The sequence below is a fragment of the Nuphar pumila genome, chromosome 5, assembly GCF_984573655.1.
Source record: "Nuphar pumila chromosome 5, dmNupPumi1.hap1.1, whole genome shotgun sequence".
NCBI lineage: Eukaryota > Viridiplantae > Streptophyta > Magnoliopsida > Nymphaeales > Nymphaeaceae > Nuphar > Nuphar pumila.
In genome coordinates, this window is record NC_143253.1 from 33088656 (window position 1) to 33113297 (window position 24642).

Here is a 24642-nt window from a genome sequence, read left to right on the forward strand (position 1 = left end):
AAGTCATCGCAATATTTGACTTCATAAGTAAATATCATAGTACGATTTAGCAAAACTAAGTACAAATCGAGGTAACTTCATAATTACACATCGCTACTGCATCAAACATATAAATCATTGTTGCTTCAAACGTACAAATCGTTGTACAAATCACACCCTTCATAAGTACATATCGTTGTAACTTTTTGGCTTCATAAGTAAACATTGTAGTATGATTTAGCAAACTTAAGTACAAATCATGACAACTTCATAAATCATAAATACACATGACTGCTGCTTCAAACGTATAAATCGCTGCTTTCAATGTACAAATCGTTGTAGAAATTAAACCCTTCATAAGTACATATCGTTGTAAATCATAAATTGCTACTACATTAAATGTATAAATTGTTGTTGCTTTAAATATATAAATCATGAATCATAAATCGTAAATCGCTACTACTTCAAACGTATAAATCGTTACTGCATCGAACAAATCGCTACTGCATTAAATGTATAAATTATTGTTAAATTCAAACTTACAAATCGTTGTAGAAATTTAGCCTTCATAAATACATATTGTTGTAATGTTTGACCTTCATAAGAACAAATTGTGCTAACTGTTTTTTGACGCCCAGAAGGTGGATAAGTACAAATCGATTTGTTTCAGTATGAAAATAGGTGTTATTTAGCATGAATAGTACAACCAGTTGTAAGATTTAACATTTGGATTTACAAATTGATTTGTTTACATAACGAAACCTTACACAAAACTCACCGAAAGGACACAAGTTTTGCTAATTCGATAGTGGAGGACAAACACCTAGAAGGTAGATGCAGCTGATGGTGGCAACGATGCTTCAACTATGCTCCGATGATAGCAGACGACAAAAAGGGATGCTCCAGCTGCAACAAACGATGGCAAATGGGTGCTCCGACGACAGCAGACGATGGCAAAGGGTGCTCCCGTGGCAGCAGACGACGTCAAAGGCTGTGTCGTCAAATGAAGCTCCTGTTACAGTAGATGATGCATCGTCAAAGGATGATCCAAAACGTTTAGGGTAACATTGTGAGAAGCTCCTGTTAAAGAAGGGAAGTTTACTAAAACGATGATGATTTTAACCCTTTATGGCGGGAGGATATTTTTGTCCTTTACTCGAAACATCATTTTATGACGCTAATGGCAGGAAATGGTACTTAAGTCTTTGCAAACACACCACACTCCGATGCTAAGTGATGCTGACATACAATGGAAAACGAGCTCCATGTGCTTACATACGTGGCGCTCATTCAGACCTGAGAACACACACCTACATGTTTTAGAGGGAACATATAACCTGCTTCGACTTTTAAGCATTACGTTTTGTTTTTCTTGTGCAAAGCAGGATCTAGTCCAAGCAGTCCGATCTATGCTCATTGGACGGCTCATGTGAAACCTACAAGGGCAGAACGAAAAGGGGTCCGAAGGACGCATTACTCATTTTTTATTATTTTAATTGATAACATGTGTATATTTTTAATATATAAATCTGTTTAAAATATTATTAAAGTTAATGAAGCTTTTATGAAAATAACTTTTTTTACGTGTCCATAGCACTAAATAGCGTCTCCCTGTCATATGGCCGAAGAGATATGTGCTGATTGCTGTCCATCTAAATGATGGGGCCCGTAAATGATCCCCCGAGACCGTACATCGCGACGATGGGGGCTAACGCTATCTCAAGATAAAGGGAAAAAAGGGCAAAGAGTCCCTCGTGTTCCGTAAACCCTTTCCCGTCAGGCCTCTTCTGCTGTTGTGAGCCCTTCTTCATCTTCATCCTCTTCTTATTTCTCGACTCCATCCTCTCCTTCTTTCCTTTTGTGGGTATCTTAATTTCTCCCCTTTCTCTTCCTCTTTTTGTCTCTATTGTGTGCAGATACTAATCTCGGTCGCGGGGACGCTGGCCATGGCGTGCATCTCCTTTGTCACCAGTCCACCATCTCTGCACAGAATACCCAACATGCCAACGACCCTCAGAATGGAACCCGTAGATGTTTGCTCACTTTCTTGGGGTTCATCTTTTCCCAAGCTCACCCTCTCCATTCCTAACCTGCCCATCAATCCTATTTCTAGAAATGTAGTTTAACTTTCTCCCATTTCTTTTGGTTTTTATACTGTTGGTTTCCTTTTTGGTGTTGCTTTAGATCTGTTGTGTTAGTAAATGTTGGTTTGTGGTGGAAAGATTTTTGGCCAAAAATCAGATTTTCATGATGGAGATTGTTGGGGGTTCAAAGTGAATATCTTAATAAAATGTCATGTATGGTGTGCAATAGTGAATATGTAGAATCTCGATTTGTACAGTTCCTAATATATAGCTTAGAGTGAGAAATTTGTTGTTAGAAAGAAAGAGTAACTATAGCAATGTGATTGGTCAACTAAGTTGAGCTCCTTCTATTGGGGTAATTTGTTTTTTTCCCTTGTATTCACTTTTTAAACAATGAGGTGCACGAATGTGCCCCAAAAGTCGAAGGCGTTCGGTGGATTTTTGAGGTTCTTATGTTTGTCATGCTTATGGAAAGAGTCAGGTTGTTGCTGATTCTGTTTTTGTGAGTTGTGGGGCATACTATGATCAATTTATGGGTTTCTCTCCTTATTTCTCTCTGAAATATTTTATTAACTATTTTTTTTCATTTGATTGCTTAATACCCTTTGTTCTGGTTCAAGTCATAATGCAAGTAGATAGTATCTTATTGTTGTTTCTCAAATTTTTATGGTCTTTTATTGTACTTATAATTAGGAATGCTTGCCGTAAGTAACTAAGCTGTTTGTTTTTTGTGATATCTGTTATACCAACATCAATTCTCCTCCAAAACAAAGTCATTCTCTGACGTTTCTCGTTCTTGATTGTTTCTAGAATTGTCTCTTAATTCATCTAATGATTTTAATCTTTTGAAGTACCTTTTAAATGGTAATGTAAATTTTGGAGTGGTCTGTTTCAGGGAGTCAATTTACTTTATTTTCTCCTTGGAACATACAATGTGCGGAAGATACTTAATTCTAATATATGATCAGCTTATTATATTGTTTTCAGCTTGTGCTTTAATCTTATAACAAACCATCTTTTGTCCAATGATTGATTAATTAATAACTTATGTTGGCTTGCTCATAGTTTGTAGAGAGATTTTGATATTTGTTTTTATGGTGGGTAGCCTTCTTGGAATGTTATTAAATTGTGTATTTCAGGATACTGTGGTACAAGCTGCTTGGACACGTCGATCCCGTGGTGAAGCTGCAAAGCGACCCAACAGGAAGTCTTGGAAACAAAGAACTGATATGTACATGAGGCCCTTCCTACTGGATGTATTTTTTTCAAAGCGTTTCATTCATGCCAAGGTAGTTCACAGAGGGACTAGCAAGGTGATCTCAGTTGCAAGCACAAATGCAAAGGACTTGAGGAATACATTGCCTTCCCTTACAGATGCAGATGCATGTAGGACGATCGGAAGATTAATTGCTGAACGATCCAAAGATGCAGATGTGTTTGCAATGTCATATGAACCTAGAAAAGGTGAAAGAATTGAAGGTAAACTTGGCATTGTCCTAGATACTATAAAAGAAAGTGGAATCATTTTTGTGAAATGATCATTATGTGTCTAGCCTAGTCTTTTCTCTTGTACATGTAAAACCTATTTCAGAGAAAAAAGGCATCCTGTATAAGATGCAGGTATGGGTCTCACCTGTGTATTATCTAGCGTACCTTATCACGAACTTACTAAAAGAATGAAGGGTACTAACGAAATTGACCTCAGTCATAAGTGTCTTTTGATTTTCTAGGACATGCTAAATGTTTATTCATCTCGAAGATAGTATGATCTTTGCATGATTATTCGATTTAGAATGATAATTTCCCAGAAAACAAAAGGGAAGAATGAGAAAGAAGAATGAGAAATCACAACCACGGTAAATGTCTCAATTTCATGCAAATGCTCATCTCTTGGAGAGTTTTCAACTGCCATATGTTATGTACTTGTAAAAATGGCTGTCATTATCATTATACTCATTGAAATTTAGACTGTTTGATTGCTATATCTTTTTCAGCTAGGGATCTGCAATTTAACTGTTGGAAAGTGTAAGGATTTTTCTTGAATCTATATGTATAACCTAAGCATTGCAAAACCCATGCCTAATGTTTTGAATGGGTTGAAATACTCAAGTCCTTTGAATTGGTTCAATAACATCCAAGGCAAAATTATCCTTGTTTCCGTAAGTCACAGAATTATCTTGTATGATGTATTTTCTCTCTGCTTAAATTTCTGTCCAGAAGGCCATCCAGTAAATAGGTATGGGAACTGACTGATTGATTACACTCAGGAGCACCCTTTTTTCAAAGGAAAACACTGTCCCATCAATTTTGTTAGTGATCCTATCCTGTCCAAAAGTTCTTGATGCTTAGTAGGTCTAAAGATGATCGATGCAAAGCAAGTTTGCTTCACAGAAAAGATAAATACTGGGCACTCCTGTGAATCTGTTATTCCTAATACAGTAGTACTCTATAAAAAATTATGAGCTCTGTCTTTGTCTTGCTTAACCTCTTCCCTAGCATCTGTATCATAAATTCACACTTATCTACTTCAACCTTTTCATAACCACATTTAGCATAGCATATCATTTAACATTCTGATCCTTTCAGTCTGCTATCTAATGGACCATTTTATTTGAATAGGGAGCTTTAATGAACTGCACTGACCTGATCTGAAAGAGGAAAGATGCTTTCTATTTATCAACTGTTTACACGCTCACTAATGGTGGTCATTGGTTTCCTCTTGTAGGCTCAGAATAGCAAGTTCACATGAGGGGACTCTAGTGGATGCGTGATATCATTAAAAATAAGGTCTTGATCCTCATTTTGCTGCTATCATTTCTAATCATTAACACCAGGTTATTGAGTTGCAAATTCTGATTTGAGACTAATTGTTCAATACCTGGCTTCTTTTCTGCTTGATCAGGATAGTTAAGCATAAAAAGGACTAGTACCGTCATAATGCTTCTGATATTGTACCTACCAAAAGCATTAGGGTTTAACTATAACCCCGAAAAACAAATAAAAAGAATAAAGGTGGGTTTTTCACAAGCCCAAGAATATATATATATATATATATATATATATATATATATACATTTGCATATTATTAATCATCTATTCTAAACATATGAAATACAGCCATTCCTTTTTATGGCAACTTTGATTCAAAAGTTTACTTTTGCCTTCTTCTAAAACTCCTTGTGGTTATTTCTCTCCACCTTAGGAGGAACTATGATCGCCAGCAAATACCCCTCTTCCCTTCAACCACCCTTATTTAATAGGGCTTCCTTATATGTATCTAGGTTTAGAGAGAGTTGCTTTAGGTTAACTCCCTCTTAGACTTATCCAGGTTAGGTTTAGTTGGACTTTCACTTTTACCATTTATTGAACCTGTAAGTGATGTGGGATATCCGTGAATCAGCTGAATCCCTAAATGAGAGATAATTTCTATAAGTCCTTTTATACAAAGTATTTTTAAAAACATCTCCTTCAAAATTCAATATCCCATACAGTCCTCTTAGGAATAATAAAATTAGTGTCAAACCTATAGCCTATATATAATTTGCTCATCGAGGATCCAAAATACTAATTATGAAACTTTTCTATAGAAAATTTGATGAAAAATTTTCAACAATAATTTTAATAAAACACTTTAAAAATTTATTTATCAAATTACCAAGCTTGGATTTTTATTTTAATATGAATTATACTTTTCCTCAATGTTGGATATTCTCCAAAAAATAGTTTTGGATAACTTGTTGGATACTGATTATTGCTCAAGTATTTCACTAGTTATCTAATATACAGCGTTAATAAGTCTACAACTTATTTAGGTGTAATCAAAACAATTAGGTCATTTACTTAGTAATAAATGAACTCCTTAGGTCAAAGGATGTTTTCAAACCTTTTTGTATATGAAAAATTATTTACTGAGAGTAAATGTTTTTTCATGATAATTTCTCATGCACAACCAGTTAGTATATAATTAAGCACCCTTGTGTGGATGTGAAGTCCCCAGTTCAATGACTCGAGAATTAGTCATTTCATATCTAACATGGACATCATATACTATGATAACCATATAAATGAGTTGCCCATCCTCATCCGTAACTGCGACTATTTTAGGCACAAGGAATTGGGAAAAACTAGTTCTCCTATGTTGGCCCTAAGTCAAAATCTAGTTATCTCCTACAATATAACATGTGGACTCTTGTGATATCTCATATCATATTGAGCATTTCATTGACAATTTATTTAATACACCCATAAATATAATGATATCAAAATAATAAATGTCACATAATTCTGTATCAAATATATTTTATTGGATTTTCAGGGAACTATTTCTAATAATCTCCCTTTTTTTTATTGAAAAAAAACAATAAGGTTTATATTTGACTCCCATGTAATTCATTTAAATTTTGAATCCCTGAAATGCAAGAGGCTTCTCTCATGTCTTACATGGAAAACAATATTGACAACACTATTTTCAAAGATGCCAAAATTCTTACATCATTCCTATAAGGAGAATGTCCTCTATGAGACAACATAAACAATTACTCTCCTATTATCTGCTTTGAAAACCCTTTTCCTTTTGTAGATCCACTCACATCCGGTAGCCATAATGTCTTCAAGTGGATCAACTAAGGTCCAAAACTCATTTTTATAGATTAAATGGTTTTACCTTTTAAACTATTTAATAGGCCATTTTTCACTGACCACTTGATCCTATCAAGATTAATATTATCAAGTACGAATACCATCGATAAGTGGAATCATATTTTCTTATTCTCAATGCTTGTATCATAGATTCATCAATCAATCGATACTTGGTTAGCCATTGATACCAGGGTTACCGGAAGCGCCTAGCTAAAAGGGGAAGCGCGCTTCCCCGAAGCGCGCTTCGGAAGCGCGAAACGTCGCGCTTCCGAAGCGTGGGGGGAAGCGTCCCCCTTTTTTGGGAAGCGTGCTTCCCTTTAATAAGGGACGCGTTTCCCTTTAATGGGGGACGCGCTTCCCTTTAATGGGAAGCGTGCTTCCCATCACGCTTCCCCCTCGCTTCCCCCACGCTTCTCCTGTTTTTTTCAATTTTTTTGTATTTTTTTATTTTTTATTTTTATTTTTTCCGCTTCCCCCTCGCTTCCGAGACGCTTCCTAGGTCGCTTCCGAGACGCTTCCTAGGTCGCTTCCGAGACGCTTCCCGAATCGGTCCTAAGTGGTCCCACGCTTCCCCGCTTCCTAAAATTTTGAAAGTGCCTCGCTTCTCGCTCCCGCTTCCCGTATCGCTTCCCGCTCCCGCTTCCTCAACTGGCAACCATGATTGATACACTATTAGAATAATTCATTATAGAGATAATATATAAAAACATTGTCAAGCAAATTACAAGCAATACCGACTTTATTCATGAGAAAATAAATTTCCATATAGAAAAAATTTGAATCATAAATTAATTCACATGTAATGGATTCAGGATCAGGTGCAATTACATGGCACAAAATTTGTGCATTAAACACCTGATCTATGTCACATGGGTGCGGGTGCGGGGGTGCAGCACTTTCAAAAACCTTGGGTGCGGGGGTGCGGCAAAAAAAAAAAATAATATATATATATATATATATATAAGGGGGGTCCGGGGGTTCCTTCTGGCACGGGTCCCACTGCGCGGTTAGCGAGCGGGGGTCCAGGGGGGGCCACCCCTGGTGGGGGGTTATAGGGGTCAGTGCCTTGCGCCCCCAAGTTTTTTTTTTTAAATTCCGTAGCCCATTTCATAGGGCAAATTAAAAAAAAAAACCAAAAGTGGACCAAAATGACCCTAAGTGTGTTGACCACACCCAGGGTCGGGTTGACCACACCGGTTGCCGCACCCGCATCACGTCGCATCGATGCTGGTGCGGCACCTGTCTGGCCGAATCCCCTGTGACATAGCACCTGATCTTTTCACCATGTAATGGTTTGTTTATTCTTAATAAATTGACTACTCCAATGAAGTTAACGACAACACTTGCACTTGAACCCACAAAGGGATGTTCACTCATTCAGCTTTGGATTTCTAGTCTTCTTGAATGCTTGCAACATATTGCAAACATTCACAATAGATCTAAAGTCAACATACCATGATTTAGTTAGATCATCCAACATATTAAATTCTGAAGTAATAAAAAATGGCTTAGACCTTTAAAATCTTTATTTTTTGTCAAAGTAGCCAAATAGAAACAACATTTTTTCTTCTATTGTCTTGGCTTACCATAATGAAAACATGTTTTCATGTTTGCGCTTGGGTTTACCCTAAGCTATCTTCTTCCTTTTCTAACTTTTGGATTTATTTCTCATAGATTCAAGATTCTCTATCAGCTTTACATGGTTTGGTGGTTGATTCTTAATTACGTTCTCAACTTCTTGTAATGAGTTTATTAACTCGAAAAGAGTCATTTGAATCTTATTCGGATTATAATTTATCACATATGATTAAATGAAGAAGGCATAAACTGTGTGATAACATCAATTTTATAGCCTAGGATTTTTAGTTAATTAATATAGCGTATCATTTTAATGACATGTTCTCTAATTTGAGTTCTTTCAATCATTCTTGTATTCAACAAGGCTTTGAGCACATTTTGTCTGAGTCATATTTGCTCTTCAAACATCTCATGCAAGTTAAACATTATATCAGAAGCATTATTCAATTTTTCATGCTAATGCTGCAAAATATTTGACATAGAAGTAACATTTAGCCAACTTATTACACCTATTCCATTCAAATTCTTCTTCTCATTGATCACAATATTTTAATGAATGATTGGCTTAAGGATTGTGAGGCACTTCTCAATGCACTCAACTAAAAACAATTTTGAGCTTTTGTTTTAAATCAATGTAATTAGGGTCAGTCAACTTTTGATCTTTCATTTCAACAAGTAGATTAAACATTAGGAGACATAGTTCACAATCTATATAATGTTGATAAAAAATAAAATAAGATTATTTAGTCATGAGTATAAACAATATCCCAATTTAAGCATGTAATCATACCCTTAAAAACTTGATAACATGCTATAAAACATGAGTATCTAAAACTTGATTACTTGTATAAATAATATAGTCATTTAACTTGTCATTATATTACCTTAATCAAGTAGATAAAAGTCTATCTATTGTCATTTTAATAGATCAATTATCTTTGAATTCTGCACTTTTCAATCGTATGTCTTGGCTAGAAATATATCATGTTTATCCTTTGAGAATATTGCATAATGCATTTATAGTCAAATAACAATCCATTGTTACATTTACCTCAACATCATGGGAGATCATCCTTTTAGAGTTTTGTTTCCACTTAATTAAGTAAAGTTTCCAAATAATGAAAAATAAAAAAGAAAAAAGAAAAAAGAAAAAAGAAAAAAGAAAAAAGAAAAAAGAAAAAAGAAAAAAGAAAAGAACTAAGTCTGGCTTTGGCCTAGACTTAACTATATTTCTTTCTGACCTTCTAGATACGTGTACAATGGAAGACTATAGTGCATAGGCAATTATGCCTTGCACCATTCATACATGATATTAATGGTGAAGGGTTTAGAGATCTCATGTTAACTATATTTATGCTATGAGTTATATATGCTAACATGAATCATACATCATGAAATAAAATTGAAATGAAGTTAATCACAGGGAAACCAAATATATAAATATTCACCCAATTAATGGGAAACCAAATATGATATTTGCCCTTTACAATTCATATATAAAAGAAACTACATAAAAACTTGAAATGAACCTTAGTAGGGAATTACATATTGGAGGGTGGCAGAAAGAAATGATAACAGAAAGCCAGAAGCCATTCACATGAGTTTATCTTAATATAATCCATAGCCATATTTTTCATACATCAATTAGTATGAGAAAAAAACACGATGGTACATAAGTTTGCATTCACATAAAACATTCAGATTGTATTTCCATTTCATGTAAACATATCATGTCATAAACTTTCCGCTATAGATTAAAAAATATGCATGGAATATTCATTTGGGCAACATAAAATATTAATTATTCATGTAGAATAAAACCATCAAAAGAACATGTAAAAATGTTTACGAAGTCTTAGCAATACATGTACAAGTTGGATTTAATTTGGATATCAGATTCACAGATAAAACCCCAAAAATTTACTTGGATCCAACTATAATTGAAACAAATCATTTCATTATTCAATAAATTTTTTCTTTTTAAAATAATTTAAAATGAATATTTAAGCCAAAATCAAATTTAGAACATGAATAATCAGAACTCATTGTATAATTGTTCAAATATGTTAAGAAATGCCTATAATACAGTTTTATTAAATTGGATCTATCTTCAGATCCAACTAAAAACAATCATACATAAAATTAATATCAACAATATAAGGAAATAAACAAAACTATAACAATACATCATATGCAGTTAAGATTCATGAATGAGTTACCATCCAATAGTAAATAATCATTTTCATTCATATTTGATCCAAGTCATATTTGGATTAGATATAAATATGATATAATGTATCCAGTTTGTTCTATATCCGGATCTGATCTGGACCAGTAAGTGATCAGATCCAATTTTATTTATTGATATGATATGAGACAAATAACTTTCTAATATGGCATATCCAAGCTTAGAGTCTAATCATATTTGCATTGATCTTCGGATCAACTAATGACCCAAATCCATTGATTAATTCCAAATCCATATCATGAGGATCATATCTGAATTGGATAACAATATAATTCATGTGAACAAATCCAAATCCATTTCTAAATGGGTTGATATCTCCGCAGTTCATGAATCCTTAGGAGAATATCAGAGGTTAGACCTTCTTGGGAGAAGCAATAGTGGGTAATGAACCAAACACTGGCCAGCAATCTTATGTTTGCTCCAAAATCTTCTTGATCCCTGTTGCTTACTTAACCATAGTAGCTCTCCATGTTCTTGCACATTCATCGAGGGCCACCTTCCTCATCAAATAGTGATGGATCGGCCAAAACCGGTCAGCTCCTTGATGTCATGATTAATTGACAACATTGCGATAAATCTTCCCTGTGTTAATGAATGAAAAATGCAAATTTGGTAATATTTCTCTCTTTTTTTTTTTGTTGTTGAGCTGAAAGAGAAACATTTGATTCCAAACAAAATAGAATCATATACCAACTTGCAGAGAACTAAACAGATTCTGGTTACATTTGAATAACAGCTGAATCCATTGAAGATTTTGTTGCCAGGCAATACACGTCTGTTAAAATCCTTTTGGAAACTGATGGAACGGGCAAGGATTCGAAGTCTTTGACGAGTTTATAGTAAAACTTGAATAATTTTCATTGGTGACAAACGGCCCTCTTGATGTTAGGTCTATGTGGTAAGCAGGGTCCTGTGCCAGGCTGAAGGCCCAGGTTCGAATCCCTCTGCCACATGGGGCTTAAGAGATATCTGGTAGGGGTCTGCCTAACCCCAGCTTGCCTTTGAAAAATAAAATAAAATAAAGCAAATGAATGGCCCACACGGCCTCCAGGGTGACTCGTGAACAAACATGAAGTTCAGTTCACGGGACGTCATGATTTCAAAACCTACGAGTGCCACGTCTTTTGCCTAAAAACTGTGTACTCAGTGGACAAAGGGGATCCGGGATTTTACGTCAATGGACTTGGTCAGCGAAGCAAATTTTCCCCTGTTATTAACAAAAATAATAATAATAAGAGATTGCAAAGTGGGAGCATTACGCTGTGAATTTTTTCTTCAAATATCTTCGTGGATTAAGAAATCATTTCTCTTTTAACAATTGCATGAGCTCATCTATATCAACAATCGTTGATGGAAGCACATTATCTTAAATGGCCATAATCCTCTATGCCTGACCAAGTTTGTGTGTAACATCTCTAAGGAAGCAGATCAGGTCATGCTGAACATGAGCGTTTTTGCTCATGCCGACATCGTGGCCGTCTGTTTAAATTTTGGATGAATGCCACGTGGTTTGTTGACTTTTTAGCTTTTTAAAATGCAAATCGGATGGCCACGATGTCGGCATGAGCAAAAACGCTCATGTTCAGCAAGACCTGATCTGCTTCCCTCTGTTAGGGCTAGTAAACTAGCCAAAAGAGCCAATCTTGAGGTGCTTATGCTTTACTCATTTTTGTCATGAGTCGAAGTAAGCTTGACCTCGTGAGGAGTTTGAACTAAAAGAGCCGACACTGAGCTGATCTGCTTACAAAAAATTACATTATTTTAAAAACTATATAATTTTTTATATTCTCTTCATATTCAAAATTGCAAATATCTGGATTTTAAAAGATCCTTTTACCCTTCACATGCAAACTTCTCTAATATATATGTGAACTTTCTTTCAAATATGTGACTATTTTTGCATAACAATCTTTGTTTTTATATCTATCTCTCCAATCAAATGTTGAAAACTTCTGTTTTTACAAGCATTGGAAAGATGAGGTAAGGCCTATAACTTTCATGTTTTGAATCAAAATTGAAAACAACTCTAGGGTTCCTGTTTTTGAGTTTCAAAACAAAAATAGAAACATACTTTGCACCTTTTAAGAATGTGCATTTTTTATTTGTTCTATGCTATTTTTTGGCCATCTATATCAGAAATCCGGAAAAACAAAAAAAATAAAGAAAGAGACAGATCAAGACATTAGTTTTTTACTACGACCAAGATAACCTTCATTTGATGAACGAATGAGATTTTCTAAACATGCAAACAACGAACATAATTGATGATGAGAAAAGTCCACATAAAATATAGGTGAACTTGAAGAAGTCCACATAAAATATAGGTGGACTTGAGGAAGTCCACGTAAAATATATGCATACTTGAGGAAGTTCGCATAAAATATATGCAGACTTTTTCAAGTCCACATAAAATATATGCAGACTTCCTCAAGTCCTCATATATTTTATGCAGACTTGAGGAAGTCCACATATATTTTATGTGTACTTGAGCTGCATAAAATATGTGCGGACTTTCTCAAGTCCGCATATTTGAGAATTTTAGAAAGTCCATATAAAATATATGTGAACTTTCTTATTTTGTTCAAGTTTAATAGAAAGTTTGCATATAATTTTATGCAAACTTCATGAATTTCGCAAAGAAAAATGTGCGAACCTCATTTTAAGTGGTTGTATGTGGCACTAGAAGAGTAGAGCGATATTTGTGAAGGGTAAAAAGGATAATTCAACACTGGCCATTTGCGATTTTGGACATGGAGAGATTATCGCAAATTGTTGGGTTTCTGGAAAAACATGTTATTTTTACAGTACAATACGATCATTTTCTAATTTTGAATTCTATACCCATTCAGTTGAGCTCAAGCATACTTATTTCCAAAAAGTATATTGTTTCAACTTAAAATTTCATTTAGGGGCCATCCTTTTGCAGCTAATTTCAAATACATGCCACACTTTTCTAAAATTTTAAATATGGGTCAAACTTTTCTTGAAAATAGTCAAATAGGAGCCTTAGGTCAACCTCTATCATCTTGGAAAATGTGAATTCTTTTTGGTTTCTTATACTGTTCCTTGAAAATTGAAAAGTACTCACTCATCCTCATCAAAAGAAAAAAAATAAAAAGTTTGAACTCTTAATGATGAAGGTTGCCATTGTAATTTAGCTAAGGAAAATATCAAATGTAGGCCCTTGTTTGGCAGTTTACAGAAAAAGTTTAGCCTGTATTTGGAATTAGAGGCAAAAGTTTGGCCTCTAATAGAATTTTCCTTGTTTCAATGCTTGAGCAATAAAATTTGAACTCTTAAGCTTATTGTTTGCAAGCCAAACACTTTAACTATTTATTATACACTATGTTTCAACGAAAAATAAATGTATTGTCTTTGTAAAATGGTGAGATTTTCAAAATGCCTCATAATTTATTGAAATCCTTCTTATGCTCAAAATTTTGATTTTTAAAAATTTCAGGACATTTGTACCTTTTGCAACATATTTGTACAAACCTTCTGACATTCGTACAAATATGTTGTGAACCTCATGATGTTTGCACAAATATATTGTGAACCTTTTGATGTTTGCATACAACTACCATGCGAATCTTCTAAGTGATTTTAACTACATTCAAAGGTTCACAACATATAGGTTAACAACATATTTGTGCAAACATCAAGAGTTTCACATGCGAAGGTGAGGAAGTTTGCATTATATTTATGCAACAACATATTTGTGCGAACGACATGAGGTCTGTACAAATATTGTAACGCTCCGGATTTTGAAAACAAAGCTAAGTTAAAATTTTCATGATTTTTTTTCTTTTCTTTGCAGCGGAACTTAGCGGAATCAGACGATAATGAGTCGTCAGTTTTAGAAAACTCTGAGCACATTACATGTATGTGGCCAAGCAACTCATTGACCACCAAAGTGTTTCATTTTATCGAAAACTACATGTTTATTACAACATCACTGCTTGGAAAAGCAATGTAGGTTCAATTAAAAGGAAGCGATACAACTTTGTCTAGAAAAACCCTGAAACTCAATGCCGTCTTGCTCCGCATATCGCAACACAGGTTCAACACCTGAAATCCCCATAAAATGGAGTCAAAACCACTAATGATTTAGTAAGCAAGCAATCATACATCCATTCAACTCAAGTAAATGCGTTTGACCACTCAGGGTCGTAGTTCGTAATAACGATGTTCAAGTCTCCACGACTCAGCATATATCGCAAGAGACTCCTCAGGGCTATGAGTTGAACATTCGCTCAAGTCTTTGTGACTTAGTGCAAGCCTTTTCAGGGATGCAATTTGAATTTCTCACTCAAGTTTTTGCAACTTGGCGCAAGCCTCTTTCGAGTTGAATATCGTACTCAAGTCTCCACGACTTAGTGTTGACCTCTTTAGGGTCTCGAAGGGATGTATAGATCAAGTCTTTATACTTGGCACACCCATATCCCACACATCTAAGGACAGCTCCTCGAACCTCTCTTAGTCGTGCAGATACAACATGGATCTTTGCCCTATCGGCCCAGTCGTATACCGATCATGACACCTTCACAAAGGTTATGCAGGACTGACTCAACAATGTTCATCCACTCATACATTCAAGCATCGCTGAACCTAAGCTAATGTTTTGTTTCAATAATTAACCTCTCCCCTTGGGCTTAAAGGCGGTATATCTGGGCATCAACACAACGATCTGATGGTTGATTATTCCATGTATTTTAGATACCCCAGATTGCCTGTTGACCCCATTCCCCTAGTAGGACGGTACAATCATACCAGAAGAAGTCTCTACTAGGTATTCAGACGCATCATGCCACTACAGTAGTTGGGTTCAATCCTTAGATATTTAAGGATAACCGCGACCTCCATATCTCTGAGTGACGGAGGCCATCATGAACTCTATAAGGTTCAAAGGTAATATATGTCACTAAAGGTTGCGCCATCACCGTCTTCCTCGGTGAGAAATCTTGAAGGGGTCTGCCAGTCTTACAATTACTTGTTGGACATTATATGCCTATAGAGCAGCTGAAGATGTACCCGACCCCAATCAGTATGTCACCCACACAGTCCAACCACGGACATAAGTTTTATTCATATGCATGCTTAACTCTGGTCTCGGCACTACGACCCTTATGAGCATTTTACCTCTTCCGAGTAGAAACAACACACTGTGACTCTACTGCCATTACGTGTCTAGTTGTGCAATACTTCTCAATGAGAATGCATATGAATCGATTTCAACGGATCGGTTGCTCAACATATTTTTACGCAACAATCTCTTAACCTAGTCAAGGCGCAACCACTACTCTGACGCAGCGGCCCTTACGAGTAAGGTGCCCTTATGGGTATCAGGGAGGCAAGCTATTCTGGCATCATTCTAACAACGGGCATCGTTGTGCCATTTAACCAGTTTTAGCAGCTCTTCTGCCAACCATTTCGCCAGCACCTCCCCTGCTCCAACGGCAAGAGTGCGACGATCCTTTCTATGTTGTAAAAAGTGTTCAATGAACTGGGTAGCAACTTCTCTATATGACAGAGTAACATGCTTCGTTCTTTCTGAGTTATTTTTAGCTTATTCAGAAATTCCAGCAACACTTCATCTCTTTGACGGAGAAAGCGTGCATTTCTTTTAACCATTTCAGCGGCATCTCCCCTCTTTGGTGGGAAAATCGCTACGCTTAATTCGGGGATGGATGCACACCATTGTGCTTACCCCGCATCCATCAAGGTCCATTTGGAACCTTTAGGCCGTAGCTAGGCCATACGTAAATGACTTAGTCTTTACAAAAAATCAGTTTTGCATAAGGCGAAGCCTTTCTAATAGAGGCTTCATTCGTCAAGCAGAATCTTAAACGAGGAGCGGCAAAAGAATCACATCAGCAATTTATAGTTGATCTCCATTTGAATGCTCATTTACACGCCATATATGTAGTATAAGCAGGAATCTGTGCTTTATATAGCGGCGGCATAAAGTAGTGCATCATATAAAGTCCGATAGGAGAAATCAAACGAAATATCCTATCGAAGCAAGTACATATATATGTATATGCAGAAAGCAGGAGCCTTGACGTCATTCAATGAGATGGCGTAATTTAAGTGCGTAATTAAAAGTGCATAATTAGAAATTATAGAAAGCAGGGAGCCTTGGCATCATACAATGTGACGACGAAGCTTAAATTACACGAGCCTTGGCGATATAAGACGCGACGGCTATTTCTAGATGATATATAAGTAACTCGGTACCCAACGATAATGCAAGGCGAGCGGGTGAACACCAAAGTGTCCTGAAGGATTCAACCAAGAATTAGGGCGAGGTACTCTTTTAAAAGAACACAAATACTGCATATTTAACCATATATATCCGACGATAGTTACGAGGCAAGTGATTGAACACCGAAATATTTCTAAGGGTTCAACAAAGAACTAGGGCCAGATACTACTTCAAAAGGTATATGCTATATACAAATAAGCAAATACTTGAGAGAGATGGATCAACAAAGCGAACTTACCTCAAATTGCAGAAGAAACGACTCTGAAATGCTCCAACTGCTTTGAAGGCTTCAATCCTTATTTTGAACAGTCAAACTAGGTCAGATGAGGTCGACTTAGTTGATAAAGCGGTAGAGCAGGTCAAGCTGCTCAACCCAAGTGGTTTAAACCAAACTGGTTTTGGTCCAAGTCAACTGGGTTCAACAGGTTCGAACTTAACCCAAGCAGGCTAGGTCTAAGTTCAGAAAATCAAACCAAGATTTAAGACAAAAAGGGACTTTGACTTTGATTTTAAACCCAACTAGGTTCAAGTCAAATCAACTGGGTTTGGACCAGGTCAAGTGGGTTCAGACCAGGTCAAGTAAGCTAGGACCAGATCAGGCAGGCTCAGACCAGGTCAGGTAGGCTCAGACCTACTGGGGGAGGTTCTAGAGAGAGAGAGGGGTGGATGATTTTTAGAGAGAAAGGAGGCTTCTCTATTTATAGAAAATGAAACTTAAGCCCCAAGTTTTATTTTTACCTTTTTGCCCTTGGTTTTTTCGAAAATTCCAAGTTGATCTTATCTAAATGGAATATTTCATAGAATATTCTGAGAATATACATAGAATATTTTAGATATTTATGAGGAATATTTTTATGGATCCCACCAACATTTCCGCAGGTCCCTCAAAAATATTGAGTTTTCAGTGATTTTTTTCTAAAAAATTCTGAGTACGCAATTCTCTTTGTATTGACGTAACTAAGAAAGTTGGCTCGTACAAATCTTTTGATTTCGTTCAGTTAGAAAGTTATGACTTTCAGAGTATTTTAGCATATATTCGTGAAGTAACGAATATCCTAAGTATATCTGGTTCGTTGAAATCGATTTGATTCACATATTGACTAAATATGTTGTTTTCAAATGAAAAATGCCTCATGGATTTTATTCAGAACTTGTCTGAAAAATTGCAGGTCTTACAAATATGTTGTAAATAATAAAAATGTCATAAAAAGGTTGGGATCAAAATTCTCAATATTGAGGGGATTTCGACAAATTGTGAGGCATGTTCGAAATCACACTATTTTACAAGGACAATACGGTAAATTTTTCATAACTAATGAGCTTATATGAATCAAACTGAGATGAACACTTGTTTGTGTTTGTCTCACTTACGAGTTTGAACAAGTTTTTTATAAACCGAGCATGAGCCGAGTGGTTCATTGGTTTTTTAGCCTTAATCCTTGTGGTACGAGTTGCTTAGGGTTCACATGGGTTGAGAGAGAGAGAGAGAGAGAGAGAGAGAGAGAGAGAGAGAGAGAGAGAGTTCTTATTGGTTCAATTGCATATGGGCATTAGCTAATCTCCCTAGTATTCTTGTTTTGAGAAATGCCTAGCAAAACATTGAATGATTGTGTGGCTATGATCATGTTTCAAAAAACAAGGCCACATAACAACAGATGCCACTATTCATATGTGGCAGGTCCCAATTTCTCCTTTATAATTTGATATGTTAGGCCATGTCCTCTATGTAACTTGACATTCTTAAAGATGGATGGGCTTGATGTAAGGATTAGGTGGCCATAAGACCATTAAAGAAATCCTTGTCTCTAATTCCGAGAGGATTAAGAAAATCTCTCACATAATGGCAGGATTAATTGGCCATAATCCTGAATTATAGTAAGAATCCAGGACCGTTGAGAGAGGGTCATCTCAATAGCCTGAGGCTCGAATGGCCTAAAATAGTATGCATGGATTTAAATATAGAAATAATTAAAAAATATACTAAATAGAATATAATAGTAATCAATCTATTAACATGTAGTTGAGCGATTACAAAATTTGAGAAGGGTGTTTAACTATGTTTCTAAAAAAATCCAAACCCTTGTTCTATATATGCATATACAAGTTTCTTGCCACATATTTTCATACTACCTCCTCTCTTATAACACAATGGTTTTGCACCCATCATGTTAACCTAACTAAAGTTGGTGCCTTCTTTGCATTCGGGTGTCACACATTCATCATCATTGTGGTGCCTAGGCGCTGGGGTTGCTCTTGTTCGTCTCTATCATGCATAGTTGTTGGTGTTTGAAGTTGTTCTGCCTGGTGTTGTTCTCACTGTGATTGCATACACCAGGTACACATGCAGCCTCTTTTAGGCATTTTATCAACATGTTGGTGTGCCTTCTCCTTGGGCACTCAACCAAGAGGTTGAGTCATTTTATCAACCTATTGGTGTGCAGTCTTGTTATGTCATGAAAGCAGCCCACAAAGAGTCTTTACATACACCATCTAAGACTAACTTGTCCAAGGATGAAATATTCACTTCTTTAATCTTAAGAAGACCAACTTCACCTTCTTGCTTGGGTTTACAAAGCACATCCCAAGCCACCAAATGTGGTATCCTACCAGAATCAGAGTCCTGACACAAGAAACACCTAAACATCATCTCAAGCTACCCAGTCACCTTAAGAATCTTGAAATAAAGTAACCAAAACATGAGAATGCTCAAAAGCATGTTTTGTATAAGAAGAACCCTATCAACATACAAAAGGAAGTTGGTCTTCCAAGATTCAATACACTACTGAACCTTAGCAACAACCGGCTGACACATGGTAGTATTTAATTTTCTAATACAAAGCAAAAGACCCAAATATTTTAGTGGAAGAATATATAGATTCCAATGAATAACTGAAATTCTACTTGCTTCATCATAATCACAATTGAAAGGAACATTAACAGATTTTAAATTGTTGACCTTCATACCTGCAGTAGCCTCAAAATCTTGAAAAATGTTCTTGATGTGATTGATTTGATCTTCCCAGGGATGACAAAACAGTAAAAGGTTATCTGCAAAAAACAAGTGAGACACAAACTGTGCTAGATGGGGAATCTAAATCGCCTCAAGTTTATGGTTCACAACGCTCACATTCAAGCTACAGGCGAGTGTCTCCATAACAATAAAAAATAAATACAAGAAGATAGGGTCTCCTTGACGCAATCCTCGAGAGCTCCAGAATTTCTTTCTTGGGATAACATTAACATCCACACTAGTTTCACCTGCTCCGAATGGAATCCAGACTTGAGAAAGGAATTCTCCAAAAAAGATCAAGACACTATGTCATATGCTTTAAACAAATTCATCTTTAAAATTGTTATCATAAACATATAGATGTGAACATGTAAAGACTACTAAGGTTTGCATATGTCATTACATGTGAATTTCACATGTGAATGAAAAAGACATATTTATTGGTCATGTAATTGACCTATTGATACAAGCCATGTGAGGTGCTTGTGTGTGTGAGACATACAAGAATGGTCAAATCAGGGCCTGTTTCATATATATTTGAATGTAAAGGTGCATAAATGCTTTGAGAATAAACATATGAATTAATAATTTAAATAATGTATATCATAGTCATGAGTTGAACATAAGTATGCTCTTTTTGAGGATAAGGAAAGTGAAGGTTTATACTTTTATGAACTGTTATGTTTTATTTTACTTTTAAACATGTTTTGGATTGCGTTTTTTCATTCATTTATGCAAACACTTGTCATGGATATGAATGAATGAATGTAATGTTTAATGCCATTAATGAGAATGAATGTGAGTTTGAGTTTCATCATATAATTTACGCAATTATAAATGCCATGAAATGAATGATGATAAATATGATTGAATGTTATGTGCATGTTTTGATGTGAATTCCTTTGACCCTCATTTTTTTTTTAAATGATAGAAAATACTTTGATTGTACCATTACAAACTTGATATGTATTCTCCAAGTTTAGTTTTGAATTTCCTATGGGCAAGTGGTTGATGCCTTACAATATTACTGATAACCTTGTGGAGGACTAAATCAAAGTGTGAGTTGTTGCATGACTGAAGGCTTCACTCTTACCTATTACGATTCCTAGAGAACCCAGACATTTTTTTGATGGTTATAAACTTGTAGCAATTTAACTCTTTTATGTCTAGATCTTTACGTTTAAAGAATTATAATATTTCAAAATAAGAATATTTCTGAATTCTGTTTTTTCACTTATGCATTGGTTATGCTTATGATTTGAAAAATTTAAATCTTTACGTAACTCTTCAATTTTTTTAAACCTTAAATAAACTTCATCTTTTGCATTTTCTTGTGTGAGGATTCTTGAATTAATAATATCAATCGAGTTGAGTTTATGAATGATTATGTACTTAATTTGATACTGGGAAGCTAATATACACTCGCGCTCATGTGGGCCGTCTAGTATTTGGAAAGGTTGGAATGTGGTCATAGATAAACTTGTTGACATATTACTTTCGAAAATCATACAAAACTTTGTAATGAATAAAAATATATAAATTTTTCTCAAAATTTTGGATTTGGAAAAGTTTTATAAAAGTTGGATTCTTTAGGCACGTTACAGTGGAAATGAAAGATGAGGAAGAGAGGAGGGACAGAACAAGGAGGGAAAGGCAGTGGATGGGTTAGGGCGGCTTCTCTTTTTTTCTAACTTTTGGTGGCTGACTTTTGAGCATTACTTTTTGTTTTTCTTATGCAAAGCAGGATCTCGTCCAAGCTGTCTGATCAATGCTCATTGTATGGCTCATGTGAAACCCACAAGGGTGGAATGATAAAGGGGTCCGAAGGAGCACATTACTCAATAAAAATTATGTATCATGTCTTCATTTTAAAGAGATGTATCATATCATATAATGAAGATGGTTGAAGTGTTTGGCTTGCAAGCTTACAATAAGTTTAAAATTGAAATCCCATTGTTTAGAAGTTTGAATACATAAGCCAGTTTAAGCTTGGTTTAGTTGGTTCAGGGTTTAAAATTTTTTATTTTCAAATCCCAAAAAATATATTTTTTCATAAATGAGCTAGTTATTGCTCGATTCATTTAATTTGAGCTTTTCATGGTCTCAAGCTTGGCTCTGCTCAACACAAGAAACTGAACGAGTTTGAATATCCTCTATTTGACTTGTGCAACACATTCACCAACCCTACCTTCTATCCACTCTTTGTTATAAACTAGATATTTTAACAACACGTTCATATGCCCCCAACTTAGACAAATCATGTATATATGTATATATTTAAAATATATTATAACTTATTTTTAAAATATATAATTAATATAACGCCTCAAAATTTTATCTCAAAAATTTGGTCATTTTTTAATGCATAATTTAATGTGAGGTCTCATCTATGACATTGCCTTAACCAAACTAAGATCTAAGGAGCTAACTTGGGAACAAGCGCTAGCATTTAATATCCCCTTATAATCATGGTCAAGAAAAGGATAACCAAGGATAAATCCATAAGTCATTTTTTTATTGAACTAAGTTCTAGGAAGTTAGCTTGTCTGCAAGCGCTAGCATTTAATAGCTCTATAGAAGTTAGTTCGAGAAAGAGACTACCCAATATAAAACATCAAAAACACAATGAAATATTTTTATTTGGCCTCAGGTTACAAATCTTGGGCGGGTCATAGTTATTTTTAACTTTGTTGGACTAGATCCTAATCCCTTAAGCTTGGGTCCACGTCCACTTTTGTAATTTGGTTTTATTAATAGAATTCAAATTTGAAACATAACATATGATCCATAATCAGAATTTCAAATCATTCATATAAGTAAACACACTATCTAATTCCAATTGAAAATGTAAGTCCTAATACATCAACTTAAAATAAACTTTTTATGACTTGAGAAGAATCTAAGTCAAGTGTTTCCCTAGAATCCTAACGAAAGTGTAGTTCTTGGCTCCTCTATCGCATCCCAACATCGCTCATAATGCCATTACTTCTCACATGAATGATTTATATAGGTCCAAACTCATCGAGTCTGGTAGGTATAATAACATTGCAAGTTGCATAGTACAAACACTCGTTTATTCAGGATGCCACATCAACATAATACATCAATTGCATAATCATGATATACAAATATCAATTGCAAGCTTTCAATATCCAAATTCAAACATAAGCATAATACAATAGTTTTCACAAAAACTATTTCATAATTATATCAATGGCTATCATACCTTGCCATCCCATGTCATGCAAGATCATACCAAGGGCACTAATATGCATGTCAAAGCAATTTGAAGGACGTCTAATATACAATCTATACTTAGTAGTAAAGCCTTATGCATGTAAAACTCTGTGCAGGCACTTAAATTCAGAAACATGCATTATACTGAAAACCTGTACCCAATACGGCATCAAGTGCAAGTCCAATTCAATCATATAGTATTTGGCCAACTATGCCTGTGAAGATCTTCTAGAAGCTTTTTACTCGTGCTACTAATATAAAATAACTTTATAGTCGATCAAAGCCAAGCTGATTGAGGTGTCAATAGAGTTAACTTTGCTGATAGTGGAGTTTGGAAGTGTTAGTGGAATTTGGCTTTATGCTTTGTTGACTATGTTTTTCTGTGCTGATTGAACTGTCTTGGTTACTTTTTGCAATTCAATATAGGTTGTTATCTGTCACTAAACCCTCTTTTTATTTTCCACAAAACCCTGATTGAACTTATTGTCTATTGTTTATTGTTCATCTCTTGCTAAACCCTTGCAATTTTATCAAGAAATTGTTTTTTGATACTTCCTAATAAAAAGCTGATTACTGTTTAGCATGATGGTCATAGCAATTAGCTAGACTGGAACACAAGACTGAAGTAGTCCTAGCTTAAATATCAATGCAAATTACTGCTAACATTAATTACAGGCTGAATAGAGACAACTTTGACACCCCTATTATAATTCTAGACATAATGGCCCACAAGGGCTGGTAGGGGAATTTATAAATAGTCACCAACTTCACATGATATCACGAGTTCAAAATCCATTGGGGGGCAACCTATGCCGCAAGGTGGAAGCTGGGTGTGCTCCCCAGTGGGCAGGGGAGACCTCAGAGTTGAGAAGGTTTTCTCTTGGCCTAGACAAAAGAAAAAAAAGTGTTGCCTTCACAAGAAAAAAGAAAAGAAGGATCATTCCTTTCTAAAAGTTGACTTCACTACTACCAAATATGCAAACTCACCAACCTAAAGATAAAAAATAATGATGGGATCAGTGTTTTCTTCTTCTTCTCCTCTTTCTTTTCCAACTCAGTATTCCATTGCACCAAAGATTATTGAGATGTTGAGTTGTAAGCTAAGAGACACATAGAATCATGGAGAGGATAAGGCCAACGATGCATCAGATCAATTCAAGGCCATACAAAGACATGATGCCTTTTCCCGGGGATAGAGAACACGTAAAATTCTCCTGTTTGTGGCGGCCATTGTTTACCTGATCAACGTTGCTTGTACGGCAGTTGCTAATGGGGACCATGGTCTGGTTATTTCAATCGCCATCAAACTCATCGTGGTTAAGCCTTTGGGTTGAATAAGATAGCTGCACCGGTTAGAGTCACACTGTCTTAATTGAGGGTTCTTGAATTAGAATCCCATGAACAAAAAAAGAACAAAGTTGAGGTTGGATGAGAGGTTGTGCTTATAGATTCTTATGCGGGATGAGATATGCAAGTGACTTAATAGAAAAAGTTTTTTTTTTTTTTTTTATATTTTTTAATATTTTGTGTGGATCTAACCTTACAGAACTGATCTATATAGTTTGTTTTGTTTAGTAGAGAATGGGTTTTGGATTATGTGTTT

The 24642-nt window shown here is 35.4% G+C and overlaps 1 protein-coding gene across 2 annotated transcripts; it reads left to right on the plus strand.

Moving 5' to 3' along the window:
• Positions 1–1732: 1732 nt before the first annotated feature.
• Positions 1733–4954, plus strand: LOC149837320 (Ribosomal L18p/L5e family protein). 2 transcript variants are annotated; one of them, XM_090007334.1, is made up of 4 exons: positions 1733–1774; positions 1896–2096; positions 3203–3542; positions 4789–4954. In XM_090007334.1, the coding sequence occupies exons 2-4, from the start codon at positions 1926–1928 to the stop codon at positions 4797–4799; spliced, it is 522 nt and encodes a 173-aa protein (XP_089863460.1). In that variant the 5' UTR covers positions 1733–1774; positions 1896–1925; the 3' UTR covers positions 4800–4954. The 2 variants fall into 2 exon arrangements, with proteins under 2 accessions (XP_089863460.1, XP_089863459.1); XM_090007333.1 differs by lacking the exon at positions 4789–4954 and having other exon boundaries at positions 3203–3795.
• The last annotated feature ends 19688 nt before the right edge of the window (positions 4955–24642 follow it).